Below are 24,826 nucleotides of genomic sequence, written 5' to 3'. Positions count from 1 at the left end.
ATAGGCGATAAGACCGCCTGTTGTTACCGGGTTCTATTGTAACACTAAAATTTCTTTGTAATTTTACATGTATGTAAGATGTATGGTTATTGGTGCAATAAAGAATATTTACTTACTTACTTACTTACTTATAGTTTTATACAAACTTAGATTATTATAATCATACCTACTATATCGTCCTACTTGTTACAGAAATGGCCCGAAGACCCAAAACCCACTGATACATAAGATATACTTCCATAGAAAAAGGATTACCAAAGAAATCGAAGTTTTAGAGGTACTTTTTGATCATAAAATTGTAAATTCTGTTAATATTATAAACTATTTGTAATTGTTTCTCGAGGAAAGTTTAAGACCTTGGACCTGAATAATAACAAATTTAATAAAAATCTTGCTTCGTGTTATTTATTATCACTTTACCAGGCTGGCATTTCAAAAACGACAATTGAATGTCTATCTTACTCATCGGAAATAGAACATGATTAAAGTGCCGTATGTGGGAAATATATATCCCTAAGGGAAGGGATAAGCCTGGTATCAAAACACTGCCTACCTTAGAAATTGACTCCCGTACTAACATTTACCATTGTTTCTATATAATGGTTCCGGTATAAAGTGTAGGCACAACTAGTAGGTACAAGTTGTATCTTTGAATGAGTCAGTGGAGCATCAACCAAATCCTGTGCTGAGCTGTCATGCGAAAATTATGTTGAGAATTAACCCAAAACTTAAAGGAAACGAATTACTGTTTTGTAACGGGTCTTGCAAACGTGCAATGTACCATGCGTATGTTGTTCGATTTGTTTATACATACCTACATGTTGATCACATGATCATACATGATGTATTTGTAACCTGTGAAAATGCCTGAACACCAACATGTGCAAGCTACATGCACCGCGTGCAAACGAATTTTAGACAGGTAGGAGGTAGGGAATACAAATCGGTTATAACCGTAACCGAAATATTCGGTTATAATCGAATATTTTGACAAAATTTCATAACCGAATATTGGAAACGCGAATAACCGGTTACGGTTATTTATTTATGACTTAAATTGTATGTTTTTATTATCTAATGACTACAAAATCCTCCCTTAATTTATAATTTTTCGTCGAAAGTAACCGTAACCGATTATACATACGACACCGGTTATGAAGTTTGGCCGGTTATTGCATTCCCTAGTAGGAGGGTAGGCATCTCACGTTTAATGGGTGAAAATAAAATAGCTCATTGAAACAAAATATATTTAATACACCTTCGTTACAAATTATGCTTGCGCCTCCTCGGCTCTTACTCTAATTAGTCGGGCTGGACACAACCGTATAACAGTTACGTTAGTGCCTTAAAACAATATTAACTTACTAAGGGACACGTACGTGTAGGTATATAAACTTAAATTTATAATTCAACCAAAGATTTTGAGAAAGCTGACGTGGATTTTATAACTTTTAAAAGCGAATGTTGACAGTACAGAATAGTCCCCATCGGAGCGGCCGAAATGCTCAAAAATTACCTTGACAATAGAAATGTAGATATTTGTGACCACCTTGGCCACTCCGATTTATCTGATGGCTACTGTACATTTACTTATAAAATCCACGTCGTCTTTCTCAAAATCTGTGGTTGGATTATAATTAATCCATTGCCGTATGAATTACTAAAATCGTGGGTTCAAACTTCAGCAGTACTTATAGAGTAAAAAAACCTCCTAAAAGGTCTCACAAGAACACGATGGAACCAAACATCTCGCTATTTTCAAACAGTGTTAAAAAGTTATCGAACTCGCTTTATCGTTGAAAACAGTTGATAGAAATTAATCGCAATTTCAATATTGGTTTTACTATTGCGTCAGGTAAAGATAACTAAATAGGTGTACTGAGTAACACCGGAGCATTTTTAAAACAATGGGGAATTTGCATTTTATTAGTCTGGCGCCTTTACGATTTATTCAAATAATAATTAATGCAACATTAGTATGAGAAACTCGTAGTAGAAACACTTTGAACGTCGCACCTATCGTGTGCAACGCGTCATGTACCTTGTGGGGATGCACGAAGGTCGATATTTGGCTGTAGCCACACCCGTCAGTCCACGTCTTTAGTAGTCAAAAGGTTAAGCGAGCAAGTTCTTATGAATACTGTCGAATTTGGCACGTATGGTTCCGCAGAAATGATATATTCAATGGATTCATTTTGCTGGCAACATTATGTTTGAATTCCCCTTAATATCTCGCTATCTATAGTCAGACCGTAAAAAGTCTGCAGCGATTTTGATAGCCCGCGCAGTGCAATTGTCATTTTAAACGTCAAACTTCTATGAAATTATGACGTCAAGTAACACTTACGCTGCGTGGGCTATCAAAAGTATCAAATCCGCTGCAGACTTTTATTGGTGCGACTATAACGATTTTTAATCAAAATGTTATTCTGTTGGAAGTCTGTTGTTTATGTTACTTTGGATTTGACATATCCAATATTTTTTTTACAGATTGTAGCGCCATCTGCGTTAAGCTTTGCGCGTGTACCTATATTCATTGATCAAATTTCTCTTTCTCTATTCTGAGTTTATTTTAACGTTGATGATGTATAGATTACTGCAGTGTAAAAGTATTATAGAAACTTTACATAGAGTAAACTATCCAATGAGTACCAGTAATTGGCACATGATTTGTAGGATAGTCGCCACTGCTTTAAAGTAAGGTTGAAGACCAACCATTGGTAAAGTGCCAACTATAGCCTCTAGCCGCCCATACGTCAAACCTTGCCAAGCAAAATCAAAATTTTATTTTATCAACACAAAGTTCAAATTAGAATGAAACAGGAGACCTTTTTATAAGCCTCTGGCCGGCTAGAGGATAGAGTAATATACCTTACACGCGCGTGTCCCAAACAGGTTATTCTATTTGTATCAATAAATGGTCAATCATGGTTCATTTTGACCCATTCATACTTGAATCAACTTCAAAATTAACCATTTCTGACGATAATTAACACCTTTACCAAAAACAACTATTTCTTAACTACGTATCCTGAAACTGATATGCTCAAATGGTGTAACTTTGCTCTAGAAATGGCAAGTTTGCGTTGAAACATTCCTTGACAAGGGTCCGAAACTATTGTCAAGTCAACCCATAGATTTGAGGTCAATAATTGCTCTAGAACCCTTCGATTACAGTACAAAATATATGAGAATGTAAACAAAATATATGAAAACGATTAGATTTTAGACCATAATTCAAACCATTACTTTAGTGCAAACTTACTGCCAAAAATGCCAAGGATTTTATTCCCATAAAGTTACTAAGGTATTTTCTCTAAATATAACTCGCTATTGCACGTTATACATAGTGTAGTCGTAACAGGTACATTTGACGAATATCGTAGTTAGTTTTACAATTATTTCATAACACTCGACGAGAATCCGAGCGTTTTCGATACACTCTCGTGGCGGCCATTTTGTGATGGCACTTTTACAAAATGGAGGATGTTTAATTTAATTTTGCTGTAAATGTGTTGTTGAAAATGTATCAATAAACGTCTCGGAAAATACAAAAGCCAGTATAAAAACTGGTTATTATTGTTAAACAGAAATAACTGGACTATATTTTATACTAAATCAGTTTTATAGCAAATAATATTATCTAACAATATTGACTATGCAAATTGAACCATCCCAATAATATTACAGGGTATCTTTTTTAATTATTTAAGTAGGTAGTCTTAAACATATTAAGGTCAATGTTCATTGTTCAAATGAGCAGAGCCAATTTGGATTCTTTTACGCACTGATAGAGGTCATTTTGCAATAAACAAAAGCCTATGGGACCGCCCAATAAACTGATAAAGACTTATATCTCTAAAAGGTTAACTATTAAAAGTGCTTCGTAATATTTTTATTTTATGCGAATGAGGGACAGTATGAAAAGAAAACCTTGAACTACTTTCAGTCTTGCGTCCTGATGCTAACTACATAATTGTATCAAATAAAGGACTACGGACACATACGGCAAAGGTAGGCTTCGGATTCATTATTAATATTAGTATGCGGTATTCACACTAGCTGAAAGCCTACCGCGAACACGGAAATTGCGGGCATCTTTCTCTTTTACACCAATTACGGCGCAATTAGACTGGCAGCGAAAGATGCCCGCAATTTGCGAAATGTGGTGTTAGCGGGAGGCCCTTAGATCTGGACCTGTAATATCATATCAGTGTAAGCAAAGATTAATTAATTGTACTAGATGAGTAAGACAATTTCGTGCTTCGAAGTTCACAGCTACTAACAAATGGTGCTGTCCTTACGGCTCAGTATATTCTGCGGTAATTCTGGTTGTCAAAAACTGACGTTTGACAAAACATACGGCGTAGTAAAGTGCCATGTTTCGGCTGTCAAACTAGCGGGCACGTTTTTTCTTCGACTTTATCTCTCTATTACAATCAATAACTCTTTGGTGTAAGTATTAAAGTGGATCATGTCCAGACAGTCTAGATTACCACTGAAAATTTTCATATTCTTGGGGGAGATTATCCGTTTACCGTATGGTTTAATACGAAGTGCTTCAAAGTTGCACTGGGAACGATTGGACGGACAATTAATTGCTTTCGAGTTTTTTTCATTACTATTTACGAAACCACACCAAGTATACGACGAATAGCGAAAATAATTTACAAAAAATGACACTAAAGTTGTTATTTTCGTATCTATTAGGGCTGATTTAGACGGCGCGCGAACTCGCATGCGATTTTATGTAGATACATTGTGGACTGTGGTTTACGTCCAATTCAACCGACCAATCAAAACCCGCAATGGTATGAAACTCGCATGCGAGTTCTCGCATCGTCTACATCAGCGGTTATAGTGAGTTAAAACTGGTTTCGCTCTGAAATGTTTAATAATTAAATTTCTTATTGCAGGTAAAATCTTACTTATTTACTGTTTCCATTCAACTTCAAAAAAATAGATCTTCAATGTTATTTACCTGGAATATCAGACACGAATAGTTTTTTTTACCTCTGTCGATATTTATTAAAATATTCAGTAAGATTTGGTGTGATTTCAACACAAGGAAATGTTTCAATATAGTGTGCATTTTTTAACATGTTCAATCAAAGAAAAATACAAATTATTTTTGGCACTGAAATATCCTCATATCAAACGAGCCCGTTATTTATAAACTAATTTCTCTTTACACCTTCAAAATGGAATCCCTTCATATTTACATTGATTTAGTATACCCTGACATATATACCATGATTTAAAGTATATGATGTTGATGATTAAATAAATATGTAATACTGTATTTACAAAAATATTTTTTATTTATAAATGGATTATTTTAACGAGATACGAACTAGCTTTTATTTATGTATTGTTATTATTTGTATATTTCTGTGTATTTTGCGTATGTTTTTCATTAAAATAATCCATTTTAGGCGCATTTCAGGACAATTCGAATCAAACATTAGAGATAAAATCATTTTGGAAATCATCCTAGACTCATTCCAAGCCAACTCTGCTGCGTGAGAAAGCTGCACACTTAGGGCTGATTTAGACGGCGCCCGAACTCGCATGCGATTTTAGTTACATTGCGGACTGTTGGTTATATCCAATTCAACCGATCGATCAAAACCCGCAATGATATAAAACTCGCATGCGAGTTCTTTCGCAAGCGTCATATAGTAGGTAGCATCCAAAGCAAATAGTTCTGTACGCCATACAAATTATATGGTGTACCGAAATATTTGAATACTTACTTTGGATTCTACCTACTATGACGCTGACTGTACCCGCGTTCTCAAAAAGTACTTTTTAGGACCATAATAATCAAGTTTATTTGTATATTCAATTAAGTAGTTTTAAAACTATATTTGCCTGTTTTTGCTGAAACGCGCCTTTCAATATTTCCATCTGTTTTGACACAATTTTGTACATTAATTTTATAATAATGGAGTCGCTGCCGCAGGAGTTGCTGTCAGTCAAACTGCCAGAAAATCGGCGATAAAATATTTGACCAGTTGTTAATTTCACTAAATATTGTAATGTACAATACAAATGTAACATTATGTATGGGACGGAGACCACGATCTATAGTGATCCGTTTTTTTAGGAAAACTCAACATTGTGTAGAGAATAAGGGCTGATTTAGACGGCGCGCGAACTCGCATGCGATTTTAGTTACATTGCGGACTGTTGGTTACGTCCAATTCAACCGACCGATCAAAACCCGCAATGGTATAAAACACGCATGCGAGTTCTCGCATCGTCTAAATCAGCCCTAACAGTTGTCTCTGCGTTGGACATAATAATCGGAATAAACAAAATGATTGTAATGAAAAATATCAAGTCAAAATAATATAGATTTTTCAAAAGTTCATATTTTGGTAATATTTTGTTTTAACCCTTTACCAGGCTAAGGGATATAATATATACAATGTGTTTTCTGTAACAGGAGCAATAAATTAAACTGTAGGCTGTACTCCTCAAACTGACCAACATTTGTTCAGCAACTTTTGAAAATAACTCATGGTTTGATTTTTATTACACTTTAAAGTTTATTCTAAGACGCAAAATGTATTGCAAATTTTGTTATGTTAAAAGCGTGACAAGTAACGTCAAACACACTGATGTCAGCGTACATTGAAGGTTGAAGGCAATATTTATTTTGTATGAAAAAGAGGAAGTCTAAAGGATTCATAATTTTTAAAAGTTGCTGAACAAATGTTGGTCAGTTTGAGGAGTATAGCCTTTAGTTTAATTTATTGCTCCTGTTACAGGAAGCACCCTTTATTTCCCACATAAGGCACTTCAAACATGTGTTCTATTTTCGATGAGTAAGAGTCTGTCATTTTTGAAATGTCAGCCTGGTAAAGGGTTAACACATATTAATGACAATAGTTTCTGACAGTTATAAAGATATTGACTCACTCCATCATAGCAGCTGCTTAATGTAAAGATATATGTATATAATTAATATTTAAATATGTTTGTTCGTTAATAGTTCGACGGAGATTTGACACGTATGTGAAGACTAGTTACGTGCCTGTATAGATATAGATAGATTTATAGTTAATTTAGGATAAGTATACGAAATGTCTCGTACGCCTGGTGTAAGGCTCACAGCTCACCGTAGGTATAAGAAATAAGTACGTTATTTTTACGGTCATAAATGCTGAAATATAGCCATAATATTTTGCTTTGAACATACATAATAATTCAATACTTACCTTTTATTCTTTTGACTATGATTTTAATTCTTATTTAGACTCATTAACACAAATTGTGAAAATGTTGCTTTAATATCTTGAACGTATTATATGAAAGTTTGACAAATAGGAGTCAATAATTTCTTTGACCGACTATAACATTTTTTAAATTCGAAGGGTAGGATGCCACCTGCCATCTATAATGTGGTATCAATAAGTCTGTATAAGTCTTACTCACACCAGACGTAAGTGAAAGAGACAGAAACGGTTCTTAGCCGACCGACTTTAAAACAATTATATTAGCAAATATAAAAAAAACTATAATTTTAAATAACTCAATCTATGACTTTGTCGATTAAATTTAATAAGGATTAAGGATGTATATTAAAATCTAAAAAGGTTAAATTACTAAATTATGTATTAAACTGCTGCCACTTTAAAAGTACAAAAATTATTATTATGACAGTTGCTAAATCTTAACAGTTACGGTTTTATGTACACTATAATTATCTGAACTGGCAAGTACTAATATAATACTGTGTATAAATAAGTTTAAATGAAACATGTTAAACCTAAACGTATTTACAAAACTCGAATTTATATAAACGGTATAACTATAAAGAATGCGCTTCGTTTAGAAAACAATGATTATATGCTGCCATATATATTTAGACTAATATAGACTATTGCGTAACAATAGGCCATCGTAGGATCAACTGAGAAGCTCCGCCCGAACTAATATTTCCACTAAAACTAAATCTACAACCGTCCTCCTAAACCTTACTTTTAATTCAGTCGTCAAAATAAAATCGAAACAGTACGGCCGGCGGCCAAACGAATTTCAACACGATACGTCGTATCTATAGAATATGTAGACGGGAAACGTCGGCACTAGCCTTGAATCACTCCGATATCGCCGTGTATATTATAGAGTAAAAATATTTATCCGTAACTACTATGGAAGTATCGAATCACTATCGATTTGACACATCAGTTGTAGCGCTCAACGTCGCTACGACTTCTTGTCGAAGAGGGGAAGCTTGGACTTGACGGCGCCCTCACAGATCATGAGTCTCTGCTGGACGCACTTCCTCCCGCAGCCGTCATCCAGCCCCCTGTGCTTGACGTCGACGAAGTACTCCTTCTCACTCCGCTCGCCCTCCTTACCCTTCGCGAACTGTAACATTTCCATTTTGCTGAAGTTGCTCACTTTGAAACGCGAACTTTTGAACGTCCGATCGCACTTGAAGTCCGCGCCCTTGCGCTCGAAGTACTCGACTATCTTGGAGATCTGCGCCGAGCGGAAGTGGCGCGGGATCCTTTCGTCACAGTACAGGCTGTCCGAGCCGGCCAGCGACGCCACGTCCTCTGAACTATCCGTGTACACGCTGGAGGTTCTCTTACATGAGGAGTTTAGAAGATGGTTGATGAGCGGACCGCGTTGAAGGAGATAGCTCAGCTCGTCATCATCGAGAGGTTTATGGGAGACGCATCCGCTTATACATTTCGCGCGACTGACGCAGCAACATCTGTCTAGAATATGGTATTCCTTTTGAGGCTCCGGCGTTTCAGAGGCGTCGGAGTCCGGTCGGTTAGAGTCGAGCTTGCCGCACAAGAATGGCGAAGCGTCATGCTCGATGATCCTTCTGGGCTGCGGTTCGTCGCGGGAGGGGACTTCTTCCAAGTCGTCTAGACTCCGCAGCGAGCTGACCGTCGTAGTAGAAAGGGCGGAATCGTCGAGGACGAAGAGGCTGGAGTTAGCCGAGCCGGCGGCGCCGCGCTTGTACGTTCTAGCGTTGAACAGTCTATCGTAAATGATCAGACAATGCTCACACATCCTTAGCGGTGGGTCGCGATAGTCCAGCGAGTCTTCTTCGGTGGTGTCGGGTGTGGGGCGGTGTCGGGGCCACCACCAGCAGCGCTGGCAGCCCATGAGCGAGCAGGGGCACATGGCGTTGTAGAAGCAGTCGGCGTGCGTGGCGCACAGGTCCTCGTTGGCGACCGAGAAGATGCCGGACTCGCACGACCCGCGCCGTCGTGCCGCGCCGAGTAATGTGCCTTCCGATAGCTCTGGAAACAACGAAATATTCCTTTAAACTTGTGGTCTATTATAGGATGCGATAGCTCTGGAAACAACGAAATATTCCTTTAAACTTGTGGTTTATTATAAGTTGCGACAAGTTAGATCTTTCACAAACACGCTAGAACACCAGATAATCGTACGCGACTGACTATTAATTTAAGCCCGAGAGATAAATCAAGCCCTATATTCTCATCTTACGGTCCGTCCACGACATCGGTGAGAACGAAAAGTCGGATAGCTGTTTCTCGCTTCCACCTATTGCCGCTCACCGCTGCCGCCACCGTGCGAAATTTAGGGCTTAGTAGTAGTTAGTGCTAAAATAACTAGGCGTTTTACGCGTCAATAAATTTCGTCGAAATCTGTAGATATTGATATTACAATCAAGAGACACGACGCGATTTGGTTAAGTTAAACACATCGGTCGATTTAGAAGTACTGTAAGCATACATTTTATTTTAAATGAAACCTGCCGGCGTATTATGGATAGCTTTATCCATTATTATCCACGTGATACTGTCACTTTTTAACACCGTGGGATAGAATGTGGCGGACACCGTTTTATCACGCTGTCACGTAGGCAAGAACGACCATCATATTCGTACTATTCTACTTAATTCTTATTATTTATAAGACTTCGGCACAAGATCGGCCGAAGTGGAGGCATACAGTGAGTACAAAAGTGCAAGCCTTTGAAGAGCAGAGGCGAGTGTAACTCGACGCGAAGCGTAACGAGTTAAAGGCCCGACCACCTGCGGTCATATACTACAATTTTGTAGGAGGGGTGCTGACCTGCGGTGAGTGTGGACGTACATTCACCGCAAAAATAGGCTACGTCAGCCACCTGAGAGCTCACGATCGTCGCTCTCACTAACCAGTGAATACCCAGTCGCCGAGGCCGAAACCGGTTAGGACAGGATGATGATGACTATTTATAAGCGTAGCTCAGTGGTTTAACAGCTACACAAATGTACGGATGGGGAGCTCACCGGTGTTGTTGATAGGGCGCGGCTGCTGCTGCTGCTGGGGCCGCTCCAGCGAGCCGCGCCGCGACAGCCCGGGCGACGACGGCAGCGACGCGCAGCGCGGCTCGCCCAGCTCGGGCTCGTCCGACACTCGCACCAGCGGCGATGGCAGCTCCACGCATGACGAGAAACTGTCAAATTTTCTTTGTTGCTTATTTTATACAAGGTTAAAACGAATAAGAAAAACAGTAGTAGGAAAATCAGGATTACGTTTGTACCTCATCTTCCTACTCTGTGGATATTAACATAAAGGAAAATATTTTAAGTATAGGAGGAAAATGGCAACTACTTTTGTACGGAGAAGCGATCGTCCACTATCTTCATAAGCTCGGTCTCGTCGGCGATTAAGTATAGGATATAAGGCAGGGTGGTTTGTTACAATTTGGTGCCGTGACCAGGATTATAAAGCTTACCCGCTAGCCCTCGAATGCGGATGCTCGAGTATCTTGTTGACGCCGCGGAAGGTGTGCAGCGGCGTGCCTCCCCTCCCGCGCGGCGGGTCGCGCAGCAGCATGATGTGCGCGAGGCGGTGCAGGCGCGCGAGGCGCGGCGGCGCGCGCGCGGCGGGCAGCGCGGACGCGGAGCGGTGCGGCGGCGGCGCCAGGCACGCCCCGGCCGGCGGGCCCCACTCCAGCTCCGACAGCGAGCGCCGGTGCGGGACTGGAAAGTATACGACCACATTAGGGATAACATTGGTATCGTCTTGGGTCGTCCCATTCGTTTTTCGTCAAGTTCTTAAATCAGTCCTATTCTGCTTTCGTCACTCATTCTACATTAAAAGCCACCGACGATTGTGACGAATGTAGCATGAGTGACGAAAGCAGAATAGGACTAATTCAAGAACTTGACAAAAAACGAATGGGACGACCCAAGACGATACCCATATATCCACACATTTTATCAAGGTTTATATTATTAAAGTTTTAAGTCTTCCTTTTCCTTAAATTCCCTATACATCAGTCGCGCTACTTATTGGATAAACTTCGAGATTCATCGGATCTAACTGAATTTCTAATACTTAATCGTACACTTACTGGTGTCGAGCGGAGTATGCCGCAGCGGGTCGTGGCTCACGTGCCGTTGCGGGCGCCACGAGTACAGCCCGGGGCACGAACGTGGCCCCGACGCGTCCGACTCCTCGCTAAAAACGTACGAAGCGAATAAAAACTTTAGTCACGTAAAGAATCAACCATACCCTTGCTCAAAATGCGCCGACACACCGCAGACCTGCGTCAAAAACGCAACAAATTATTACTTATCGTTCGTATATCGTAGAAGATTAAAAACATGATGGACGAATCACGTCACACTGCGTTTACAATGCGTCAATGTCTTTTGAACAACGATACTTTTGATACTCTTCAATGCTTTTGGTAATAATGCCGAGCAAAAATTGCGTTACCCACATTGAAAAGCCCTCAAATAAATTCACACGGCATATACCTCTCATAGCTGATGTTAGGCGCGTGGCCCCACGGCGCATCGTCCAAGCTTTCTTTAATCTCGGCGAGGTTGCTCACTATCTCGGGGAATAGCGGCCGCGCTTTAGGTTCGTACTGAAACAAACAACAATATGTGAAAAAAAAGGTCTGTTAAATAATTTCCGTTCCGTAAGGACTGCTCGTGTAAAATTTTTCACTTGTGTAATAATACGATGCAACAGATGAAAGTCAGCCGTAAGAACCCCTGCTTAATCTATTCGTTGCTGCACAGTACTACGAACATATTTTCACTCAGACACAACACAACGTGTAAGGTACTCAAGCTGATCACATAAGGGACATAACTCACGATGCAACAGTTGAAGGCCAGGCGTAAGAACCCCTGCTTAGTCTATTCGTCACAGCACAGCACTACGAACATATTTTCACTCAGACACAGCACAACGTGTAAGGTACTCAAGCTGATCACATAAGGGACATAACTCACGATGCAACAGTTGAAGGCCAGCCGTAAGAAGCTTAGTCTATTCGTTGCTGCACAGCACTACGAACATATTTTCACTCAGACACAGCACAACGTGTAAGGTACTCAAGCTGATCACATAAGGGACATAACTCACGATGCAACAGTTGAAGGCCAGCCGTAAGAAGCTTAGTCTATTCGTTGCTGCACATCACTACGAACATGTTGTCACTCAGTGACACTCAGACACAACACAACGTGTAAGGTACTCAAGCTGATCACATAAGGGACATAACTCACGATGCAACAGTTGAAGGCGAGCCTCAGAAAGTCCGGCACGGTCTGTTCGTCGCACAGCTCCACGAACGCCATGTAGTTGAGGCCGAAATTGTCCGTGCGCGGGAGCACGTCCGGATCGGCGTCCACCTGAAACATTATGAAGCGTTAGTCGTCATTCTAAATTCTTATATTAAGCAGGTAGACCTCTAGGATCGCCATAAACCTTTCTAAGCCTTTATAATGCAAAGGGAATATATTTCCCTTCCCTTAGAGCGGTGGTCGTACCAGCGGCCGCGCAGACACTCCAGGGACATCCACCACGGAGAGCCTACTCCTGAGCCATTGCTGTAACCTGATGGTTGTGGAGTGGTCCTTACCCTGGCGATCAGCTGGCACAGTATGATGCCGTAGGAGAAGATGTCAGAGCGGTGGTCGTACCAGCGCCTGCGCAGACACTCGGGGGACATCCACCACGGAGAGCCTACTCCTGAGCCATTGCTGACATTGCTGTAACCTGATGGTTGTGGAGTGGTCCTTACCCTGGCGATCAGCTGGCACAGTATGATGCCGTAGGAGAAGATGTCAGAGCGGTGGTCGTATCAGCGGCCGCGCAGACACTCCGGGGACATCCACCACGGAGAGCCTACTCCTGAGCCATTGCTGTAACCTGATGGTTGTGGAGTGGTCCTTACCCTGGCGATCAGCTGGCACAGTATGATGCCGTAGGAGAAGATGTCGGAGCGGTGGTCGTACCAGCGGCCGCGCAGACACTCCGGGGACATCCACCACGGAGAGCCTACTCCTGAGCCATTGCTGTAACCTGATGGTTGTGGAGTGGTCCTTACCCTGGCGATCAGCTGGCACAGTATGATGCCGTAGAAGATGTCGGAGCGGTGGTCGTACCAGCGGCCGCGCAGACACTCGGGGGACATCCACCACGGAGAGCCTACTCCTGAGCCATTGCTGTAACCTGATGGTTGTGGAGTGGCCTTACCCTGGCGATCAGCTGGCACAGTATGATGCCGTAGGAGAAGATGTCAGAGCGGTGGTCGTACCAGCGCCCGCGCAGACACTCGGGGGACATCCACCACGGAGAGCCCACGCTTGGTAGCCGGTAGCCGTTTCTGTAAAAACCATCTAGTAGTTAGTACATCATGGCATACACAGATATATCACTTGGGATTATGACTCATTTCACATTAATTGCGCACTAAATAGTTCTGACGCGCGATATAGGGGTAGATTAGATACGTCGAACGAAGTTTCGAGAACTCACTGGATTTCTTAGTCTCTGCTTGACATGGTGAAAACAATTTGTTTCATAGCGAATCCTTATGAATGTGGGAAAATACAATTCTAGGTGATTCTGTAATAAGCCATTTTGGGACACAACGTATTTGAAATAATATTTCAAGAAGTGACTTATAACGGCGGACGGCGAGTAAAATCGTTAAAAAAAATACGAATCTTCATGGAATCCCAGGAATGATAGTCCTTTTTGAACCCGAGCATATTCATGTAGTCTGTGCGGAAAGAGAAGAGTCGTGAAATGTATGGGATCCAATAAATTCTACGATTTTTAGGGTCCATACCCAAAGGGTAAAACGGGACCCTATTACTAAGACTTCGCTGTCCGTCCGTCCGTCCGTCTGTCACCAGGCTGTATCTCACGAACCGTGATAGCTAGAGAGTTGAAATTTTCACAGATGATGTATTTCTGTTGCCGCTATAACAACAAATACTAAAAACAGAATAAAATAAAGATTTAAATGGGGCTCCCATACAACAAACGTGATTTTTGACCAAAGTTAAGCAACGTCGGGAGAGGTCAGTACTTGGATGGGTGACCGTTTTTATTTTTTGCTTTTTTTTGTTTTTTTTTGCATTATGGTACGGAACCCTTTGTGCGCGAGTCCGACTCGCACTTGCCCGGTTTTTTTTTGCGCACAGGCTCTACCATAGACCTATATCGTGAGCAATTCTCAAGTTTGTACATTTCGATCACATATTAGATTTCTATTAAAATTGGTATGCTGGTAAAGTACATGAAGCTGAACAACTTCCACCACATTTCCCAAAATGTCCCAGAAAGTACAAACTTTTTGAGAATTGCTCTCGTATGGTATGAAATAAAGATTACATAGTCGGCACTAGGTCAAAATAGCACTAAACCGTTGCAGTAACATCGTAGACGTAAAATCTGGCCTGCAAGCTATTTGTAAATATAGTAACATCAGCTGTTATTTCTGACAGCTATAAAGCCACGTGGCATTGAACTAGTTATGAATGAACTAATATCAATACTGTCGACCGCTCAAAGGTGAACCTTGTGTAATAGAAATAAGGTTTAACAATTGTGAGTTAACAGTATGGACGATGGAAATCTACCCACGTTTTCTTGGCGTACGAATAGTACACAAAACATTACGTAATATGTAAATTAGTCATAATTGTATTGCCAAGTTTTTTTCACATTCCTTTTTGTTTTGCTTCTAAAAATAACTGGTAAAGGTTGGCGTTTATAAAAATAACTTTCATACGTGTTCAACTGTTTAATTATGTTGGACAGAATGTCTTTTTAGGGTTCCGTACCCTAAAGGTGACAGTCCGACTGTTCATTTTACTATGGAAATTGACAATGACAGTGACGCGTTCAGTACCGATAGTGCAGCTGCGGTTACAAATGGAATGTTACCATAAGGTTAAAAAGGGGACGCTATTTATTACTAAGACTCCGCTGTTCGTCTGTCCGTCCGTCCGTTTGTCTGTCACCAGACTCTAAAAAATAATCAGAAAAACAAAATGGCATATTTTTGCACCAAAATTGCTATCGAAGCCCTTCCGCAGATGGGTTATTTTAATATCTTTAATTCGATTTGTACTGTCACAATAACTTTTAGATAAAATTAGTTAGAGATGTTACTACATGGGTACACGATTGTTAAAATAAACTTGATAGAATCGTATCGAAAGGATTGCAAGCCTTGGCATATCTCGCCTTAAGAACAGAATAAATAATAGTACTAGGTACAGAAGACTCACTCTCTAACAAAACACGTCTGTTACGATCAGCACAGATATGGCCGCTAGGTGGCGACAGCGCCACGCGCGGCTTATGGCAAACCCCAGAATTGGGGCGGAACAGATGTACTTTTACCTACCTGTAGCAAAGCGACGAAGTCGCGGAGTGAGCCACGCCTGCCTTAAGTACATTTTAAAAATCGTTATTTTCTGATGTTGTTCAGGCGATTTCCATTAAAAAACATTCGTTAATGCGAAGATTTTCTTTAAAATTTCATGGACTGTGTCCAATAGTGTCCATGCATGACAAACAGTTATTCCGATGCATTAGATGCATATAATATGATTAGAGGGCGGAGTACCGGTGGCAAATTTCACGCAAAAGGTATGGAGTCGTTTTTATAATTATTATTTTAGGCTTGAATAATAAAATTTATTAATAAATTTATTAAATGGTTGTAATATAGATTCAAATTGTTTATAGTGATAACATGGTAAGTCTCCAGCTGCGCAGGGAGCAAAAAGATCAAATTTTTCTGTTTAAATTACTAAACCATCTAATCGAGTCGCAATATCTTATTAGCAATATTTCATATAGATGTCCTAATTCCCGAACTAGATCCAAAGCTTTATTTGCCATTCCATTCTGTCGTGCTAGGTACTTCAAAAACTCATATCTTGTTAGAGCATGCTCTACGTATAACTCTAAATATTCCAATTTGGATGTGTTCAACATGAAGCTGGGTAAATTTGTCACCTCAATGAAAAATAAACTATAACCTTTTAAATAAGAACACACTTACATAAGTATAGGGTGTAGGTAGCTAAGTATTTTTTTTTTTTTTCTCGTTTTAACTAGCCAGCTAAAAAATCAGTTCAATAACTTTCGGTTTACTTGATTGCTTTGGATAATACTCTTTATTTGTATTCTTTGTATTTCATTAAGTTATTCCCTTTGAGCATTTCTGTTTTAATTTACCAGTGGAAACTGTTTTGGCTTGTTTATTATTAATATTAATTTATATTGTGTAAGATTGAAAGCTGTTTGTTTCCCAATAAAAAAAAATAAAAAAAAAATATTCATTTACCTAATGTACTTAGTATGGTACCTACTCGTAAATTGGAAGTAAGTTAAGTACTTACTTCCAATTATGCACTCCTTATATTACTATGCACTAAAATTCCGATAGAAGAAAGTTTTCTGGTAATAGATATAGTTAGGACTATTTTAAGCCTCCAAGGAAGTGAAACCGTGCGAAATAAACTCAAATTGGTTCTAGATAGAAACCCAGATGCTGACAAATTAAGGAATATGATTACAATGGAAAATTATAAACAAGTCCTTAAACATGCAACCATGACATCGGTAGATGTAGAGCGATCGTTTTCCACTCATAAATGGATCTTCAATAAATTAAGAAACCGATTCACTCCGAAAAACCAGGAACATGTGGCCATAGTCCAGTCATTTTATAACATGGATACGCACTTAAGTGTAGATTGTGAGGAGGACCTCGAACACATAATTCCAGTCCTCAATTGTAATTGAATGGTCTTGAAAATAATATATCGTTTGGCAGGTATAACTTCTTAGTCTAGTATTTAGTACCTAATGATAATGTTTTGATAAGAAAACATATTATTATGTATTATAGATATTAACAACATATTACATTATATTTGTATGCTCGTAAGATAATTTCTATAAGTTCCTAAAAATTATTATGCAAAATTAATCATTTATTCGTTATTTATTTAATCATAAGAATACATAGGCGACTCCATACATTTAGTGTGAAATTTGCCACCGGTACTCCGCCCTCTAAATATGATAATGCATTTAAGCGCTACGCAGGCAAGTTGACGTTATCTTAAAGCGCACGCAAAATCTACTAATAACATTTAAACTTGCACATTTCACACGCATATGGTTTTTAATGTGATTCTTATGCTAAAGATATTAGGGACGCTTATATAATCATGGAATACCTTGGAATAAGAGATTATGTAAATTATTATATAAAATGACGGGCGACTCTCACTTGTGACTAATTGCTAGCGCGTTAATTAATTTAGTAATAATAGTATGTACGACGATCAGTATGAATAATGATATTTTTTTGTGGATAGCAGTTCGTCATTCTTAGGGATCCGTAGTAGACATGTTTTATAAGTTTAAAGTTGATTCTTGTAGATAGAAAAGGACGGTCCGTTGTTGAGATCATTTCGAAAAACTTTGAAATGTCAATCGAACAAAATATTCAATTACAATTGTATTTATGACCGAGCAAGAGCGAAGGTATCACGTGAGTAGGTACTCATAAAATCCATATCATTATCAAACATAGGTATGTTTGATAATAATATGGATTTTATTTTTTGATTAAGGTTGAATGGCGAAGCCATGGTCTACATCTCATAGAGCCGCTAGTTTTAATATAAATAATATGTCGTTTATAATTGTACCTACACCTCGCATTCCAAAGATCTGGGCGCACCTTATGTGCCTTTAAGGCCACCCCACACTAGCGTCTTTTGAGCGTCGGCGTTTAGTCAACTGTATGGGTGCTGCTCGACGCAACGTTGGCGCAACTGCGCAGCGATGCCATATTCCATAGCGCTGACTAGACGCCGACGCTCAAGAGACGCTAGTGTAGGGTGGCTCAGTGGCCCTAGGTGGTTACCACCTTAGTTGTAAATAATAGAATTGTAGGAATATGTACTTACACTGGATGAGGTATTTTAGCGGCGAGACCGAAGTCGGCCACGACTGCGGTGAAGTCTCCTTCTCCGTGCTTTCTTACTAATACATTCTGTAAAAAAAGTTTTATATGAATTACTAAATGTACTGTTTAAACACGAATATTAGAATAGTCAATAAAGGATGAGACAGGAACATTGCAATAAAATATGAAACCGATCAAGTCTTTGTCCAATCCAAGGTCAAGGTCGCGGTATCGATTAGGTTTCAGTCTTTGACGCGGCATGTATTCCTTGGCGGAAAGGTCTTGACGGAACACGCCAAGTGGTTGCGCTGATCTCCACGTCTTGCACGAGGGGGCATGAGTGCGAGCGAGACATGCACAGACAGGGTTGCTATACGGTCATTTGTCAGTGTTAGGGTTTACCAGAAACCTCAACTAACTACTGGAAGCTAGCTAAGGGCTGATTTAGACGGCACGCGAACTGGTATGCGATTTTAGTTACATTGAGGACTATTGGTTACAACCAATTCAGTCGACCAATCAAATACCGCAATGTAATGAAACTCGCATGCGAGTTCTCGTACCGTCTGATGAGCCTTAAGAGATCAGAGTTGGACAGCGGAAAAGGAAGTAGGAAGTTTAAGCTCCAGCATTTTGGTGGCGAGATAAGGGGATTAGTGTCCCAATTGACAATTTTTGGAGAAATTAGCGTCCAGGAAATGTCAGGATTTTTAGTGTGATATCCGGAGTTTTGTCAGGACTTTCCATTTTTTCATATAATAGAATAGAATTAATTTATTCGTTAGCACACACATAAAATTAAAATAAAAAATGTAACAACCCTACAGTCGAGAAAATTCTGCAGTGATTTTGAAAGCCCACGCAGAGCAAGTGTCATTTTAAACGTCAAACTTCTATGAAATTATGACGTATAAATAACACTTGCACTGCGTGGGCTATCAAAATCACTGCAGGCTTTTCTTGGTAACCAGGGTCGGGTAGTACCTTGGCGGTGAGGTCGCGATGGAACACGCCGAGAGAGTGGAGGTACTCAAGCCCGGCGGCCATGTCGGCGGCGAGCGAGACCCGCGCGGCCTGCGGGAGGGGCTCGGGGGGCATGCCCAGGATCACCTGCTCCAGGGACCCCCCCTCCATGTACTCGGTGAGGGCGTGGAGTTGGCCCTCGTGCACGCATACGCCCATGAACCTGGAAAGAGGGAATGGAGCATTAGTTTGTTAATTTTCAAAAATCAACTTTAGTTCAGTGGGGAGACATTCCTGACTTCGGGAAAACTCGTCTCCGTTCCGCTCAGCATTGCTCCGAGCAATTATTAGGGTTGGCATCACTTGACGTCTTTTTGCTTGCAAGACCACAGAGAATCATTTTAATTTTGACAACCCTAAATAGCCGAAAGGGATAGTGCCATTCATTACTGCTCTGGTGACAGACGGACGGACGGACAGACGGACAGTGGAGTCTTAGTAATAGGGTCCCGTTTTTATCCTTTGGGCACGGAACCTTAAAAAAGAGAAAGTGTATTTGCAGACCATTTTTAACAACCCAGCACCCTTTCAGCTTCTTCCGCTACTGTGCTGACTACGAGCGTAATGCTATCTAGTTTTTTTTTTATGTAGTCTAGTTTTTTTTTAACAGCTATTATTGGGGCTTGAGAAAATTAGGGGTCATTCAGCATCGGTTACAGGAGCTTTATGCTCCCATTTGGTTTATAGCTTAGATGAAAAAAAAAGCAACTGGTTAATAATCAAATAAAGGCTAGACCTAACCCAACTTTTTTATTTTCGTTTTTACAAATATTTAAATGAAGTTGTATAACACGGCCAATCCCATTATCATTAAGCAGCGCGAACGAATCTGCCATCACGTCAAACCACAAGCGCATAATTTGCGGCTCTTCAGAGGCGTCCATATTTTACCAATAATTGCCATCAGCGAACCGAACGAGACATTAACGGGCTTTTCTTCCGTAAGCACACGTTTTTTTATCACACAATCTGATATCCAAGCGCATTGTTTATACAGAGAAAGTCAAATAAATCATAGATTGAATGGATAGGTAAATAATGAAAACGGGAGGAAAAAATGCGGTTTCACCTTCAGTATATTGTCGATTTACCAATTCCCATCCGTCGGCCGATATTATTGCTGTATTGTTAGAATGATGAACATAATAAAAAGCTCATTAACGTTCTTATACAGTATGTATCAGAACGAAAGGCAAAGAAAGAGACCCATAAATGTTTAGGTCATACTGAGCAACTTTTACTACGGGACCAACCCTGAAAACGCGAAAAAACATTGGCTCTCCCATAGGAAATTTCAACATCCGACCAGTTAAATGTATGAAACATGAAATTTTTTTTCCGCGTTTTCGGGGTTGGTCTCATAGTAAAAGTTGCTCGGTATGACCTAAACATTAATGGGTCTCTTTCTTGGCCTTTCGTTCTGATACATACTGTATAGAAGTGTACTTACAATAATATTTAATCACTTCGTGCGGTAATGAAGCGTCAGAAACTTAGGAACGGACTTGCGCAAAGTTAAAAGGTTAAATTAAAATGGAAGCCAATTTAATCTTTATTGATTGTAATTTTGCAATAGAGCCTGTCACAGCTAACTTTCCACTGGCTTGAACAGCACAAAGTATTTTCATTGAAATTTGACTTTAATTGATGACATTGCCACACTTATAGTCTGTATCTTTAGGTATAGGAGTAAATAAAATCTACCCTCAAATGGCTTCTTAGTTGAGGGTAGATGAAAAATTGAAAACATTAGGTACATGATCAAATCATGTAGGTTAAAGTCAGGTCAGATCCAGATCAAATTCAGTGACAGATCCAGGTGCAGGTATTTGGTCGGTTAATCAATGAATGTCATAACTACCTGAAAATGGACAAATAATTTCTTTACTTTTATTTAAATAGGTACCTAAAGATACAGAGTATAGTCATTGCAAATGTCATGCAGGGTCAATAGCTTGGTCCGACTCTGTCATTCATGTTCAGAAATATAGCAACAAATATACGGCTAAGATATAATAAAAAAAATCATTTGACAATCTCAGATCGATTCCAAGTATGAGGTAACCCACCTGGAAGGCGAACTATTCAAGACAGATATATGTATATTCCAATAAACCCGTGTTATTGCAGAAACAGATTTTAAAAAAAGTTACAAAAACATAATCGATTCTTGTACCACACGAAGTACAAGATGCACTGACGAAGCGAACATTTGAAGCAATTGTAGAATTTATAGACGATGTCATAATTCACATACGTACAAAGGACCTAGGCGGCCATTGAATCTCGACTGGTTTTGATTTTGTTACAACACTCGGTACAAATATGGTATTGGATGCGTTCAAAAGATTTGAAATGCGTCGTGAACGATGTGGTAATGGAATGGACAGTTTAAATGGAAAGTATGAGGGCAGAGCATTTTCAATTTCGTGTAACAATGTTGTATTTTCTTGAGAACGAAATGGCGGGCGCCCGGACGTTGCTTGGGTTATGAAAATGTGAATTTATAATACGGCATTGTCTAGAACAGAAACATCTTTGAAAGGATTAAAGGTAAGGCAATTGTTATGCTTAATAAATCATGTCTTCATTATGCTTTATTGTAGTTTTGTGCTGTTTACATCGGGTAGATTTTTTTGGATTTAAAGTTATAAATAGCAAATAGGCTTTGTCACAAAAATAACACTAAAATGCAAACATCATCCTGAATTTTAGTACGTATCTTGCACAAGGTCTCAGCTAATTTGTAATTTATTATCCTCAAAGTTCGAGGCTCAAATTACAATCACAGTACACTTTTGAAAGGCATCTTTGTCGGGATAGGTACGTTGTGATGTATGACAACAGTGACAACGCTGTGACGGACATTGACAAAGAGTCATTGTCCGACACAAGGTCTCTAGTTTGACGAATTGTCCCTGACCCTACGAACACCTACACTCGCAAACAAAAAGTTTACTCACGCTGGATTTTCCGAAGAGTCCAATTCATATACAATTTACAACGAAAGGTCACCCAGGGCAATGTCAACTATGGGGGCAAATGCAACTATTCTAAAGATACAAGTGAGAGAGCTAGAGCCACTTATGTATAAGTACCACGGGTGAACTCTCTTTTATGACTGATGAAAGTGTGCAATGAATACTTTGCTGCTCTAGACTCACTTCTCGTATTTTTATAGTAGTTGCACTTGCCTCATAGTTGCAATTGTCCTGAGTGTGAGGAAACTTAATACAATATATTTCGATAAGCATATTTTAAAGCCATGAATATTCTAAACATACGATACTATAGTAGTGTTCAGCTTTGGCTTTGTATTTTTAGGAATATTTTTTTGTAAATACTGTGGCAACACCAAAGTCACGGTTCGAATTTAAATCTTGCTCTGTCATGAGCTGTCAGAGCCAGTATGTCATAGAACTACTACCAGTGCACATCACATCTCGCTATTCTCGTTAATGTTCTCGCAATTTTGTTAAAAGCACTACTGCCAATCTGTAGACTATTTAAAATCAGTGCTGTGTAGCCGAAGGACGCCGTGCCCATCTGTGCAGTGGAAAAACCTAGGTCTAAGTTGGCCGACTGAAGGTAACGGTTCTGAGCTTACCTCTAGCTTGCGACAAGGGCAGCCCGGACCACCACCAGCAGTCCACAACAGAAACCAACGGTTCAACCCACAACCACCGGATTGCAAAGGTAACTTCGTCTCACACTATCTCGCACTTAAATTTAATTCCATAAGTTAATTTGGCATACAACAACTTTCTTGCTCAACCGGCCCTAAAGTATTCCCCTATCGTCCCATTTTTTACAGTCCACTCTTTCGCCAGTGAACATTTTGGTCCTTCGAGCCGGATAATTTGAAAAGTGACCTTTGGTTTTTCGTTTGTCGTTGTCTGTTGCTTATTCAAATTCGTTTCGTCATATCATCTGCTTAATTCTAAATTTAGGGTAGACTTATAAAAAAAGTCGAGGGTAAGCAAGAAAGTTGGTGGTCGTGTAGTGGTGCTTTAATAAAATCATTCGGTCACTTATTTAATTGCGCTGGCAACATTTTTCATAATTGTCAAGTGTCAACTGTCAGCTGTCTGTCATTGAAGTTGTGGAAGGTGAATTGCAGTTTGTTTTGAACATTTTTTTGTGTATTTACTGCAATTTTGTGTAGTTTTGTGTTTATTAATATGGGAGGCAGTGATAAGTCTGGCGAGAAAGATGATGCTGGCGTAGACACGGTGATGATTGCTCGTGATTATCAGGTAATGAGAATAGAGTATTTGCAAATGTTGTCGGATGCTGAATTAGCTTTGTGTGACGAGAGTGAATTGTGTGCAATTGCGAAAAACTTTCATGAAGCTCAAATAAAACTTTTAAGTGCTGCTCCGCGAAGCGAGCACCGCGAAATTTGTTCCCATACCGCGATGTTCGACTCGAAGGTTAGGGCAGTGAGATCGCGTTTGCAGAATAGGAAGCAGGCCTTTGCTGGGGCTTCCGGGGTATCGGGGACGCCGCAGCCGGTCTTGCCGAAGTTGCCGAAGTTACAAATTAAAGCTTTCGATGGGAAAATTGAAAACTGGGTAACATTCATACAGTTGTTCAATTCTTTAGTACATAAGCGAACAGATATTGCCCCTGTTGAAAAATTACACTATTTACTGTCGAGCGTGCAAAATGAAGCATATGACCTTATAAAAAATTATCCTGTCACCGATGACAATTATAAGGTAGCATATGAGGCGCTGTACAAGCAATATAATAAAATTAAATTAATTGCTACAACTTATTATGATAAGCTTACTCAGTGTGAACCTGTAAAAGTGTCTCGGCCTAGTGACCTACAGCGGGTTCATAGGGTCTTTACTGAAAACTTGTCAATATTGAAAGGTTTCAGCTTGCCGGATAAAAACTTTTTACTTATTCAGTTACTGTGGTCGAAGCTGGATAGGAGCACGAAGGAGCAGTTTGAGCTAGAACACAACTCCGATGATATCCCGGAGTTTAGTAAATTGCAGAATTTTGTTGAGAAAAGATACCGAGCACTAGATGCTGCAGGGTCAACGGGCTTCGTTGCTAGTACCCCTCAGCCTAGCAGTAGTAAGCCTTCTAGTAAGCCAAAAATGGCCTTGGTGGTCACTGCTCCAACGTGTGTAGTCTGTAAGCTGGCTCATAGTCTTGTATCTTGTCCAACTTTTTTAAAATATGACCCCGCTGATCGGTTCAAATGTGTGAAAGAAAATAAGTTATGTATTCTATGTCTGTCGGGGTCTCATTCTGTCAAGTCCTGCAAGTCAAAACAGCGGTGTGAGCAGTGTCGTTTCTCCCACCATACGCTGTTACATTTTAATAATGCAAATGTGCCTGCCTCCCCGGCTGTGGATGTAAATAGCTCGAAGCATCCGTCTGACACATCGAATCCGCTGGCAATGGTGGCAAGTAATGTGGCGGCCTCTTCTTTGTTTGCAACTGCCAAGGTTTTGGTGAAGAATGCCCAAGGCGACTTGGTAGCGGTAAGGGCTTTGCTTGACTGTGCCAGTGCTTGCAACTTTATAAGCGAGGAATGTGCAA

General features: G+C 40.0%; 1 protein-coding gene and 1 long non-coding RNA gene across 2 annotated transcripts in view; one reads left to right on the top strand and one right to left on the bottom strand.

The window, feature by feature from the left end:
* The window catches only part of LOC134665746 (uncharacterized), a 258,405-nt gene that overhangs the window by 4,513 nt on the left and 229,066 nt on the right, over positions 1-24,826 (top strand). The gene's annotated exons all lie outside the window — the stretch shown is intronic.
* LOC134665733 (uncharacterized) overlaps positions 1,234-24,826 on the bottom strand; it is a 135,565-nt gene continuing 111,972 nt past the window's right edge. Inside the window, exons 3-11 of the mRNA XM_063522707.1 lie at positions 19,226-19,427; positions 18,243-18,328; positions 13,489-13,618; positions 12,516-12,641; positions 11,754-11,866; positions 11,345-11,451; positions 10,724-10,970; positions 10,275-10,441; positions 1,234-9,275 (exon numbers count right to left, since the gene is read on the bottom strand). Coding sequence (XP_063378777.1) covers positions 8,218-9,275; positions 10,275-10,441; positions 10,724-10,970; positions 11,345-11,451; positions 11,754-11,866; positions 12,516-12,641; positions 13,489-13,618; positions 18,243-18,328; positions 19,226-19,427 — 2,236 coding nt within the window. The 3' untranslated portion in view covers positions 1,234-8,217. The remainder of the gene's footprint in view (positions 9,276-10,274; positions 10,442-10,723; positions 10,971-11,344; positions 11,452-11,753; positions 11,867-12,515; positions 12,642-13,488; positions 13,619-18,242; positions 18,329-19,225; positions 19,428-24,826) is intronic.

This window comes from Cydia fagiglandana, chromosome 7, assembly GCF_963556715.1.
Source record: "Cydia fagiglandana chromosome 7, ilCydFagi1.1, whole genome shotgun sequence".
NCBI classification, from domain to species: Eukaryota; Metazoa; Arthropoda; class Insecta; order Lepidoptera; family Tortricidae; genus Cydia; species Cydia fagiglandana.
This window is presented reverse-complemented; position numbering and strand designations above follow the sequence as displayed.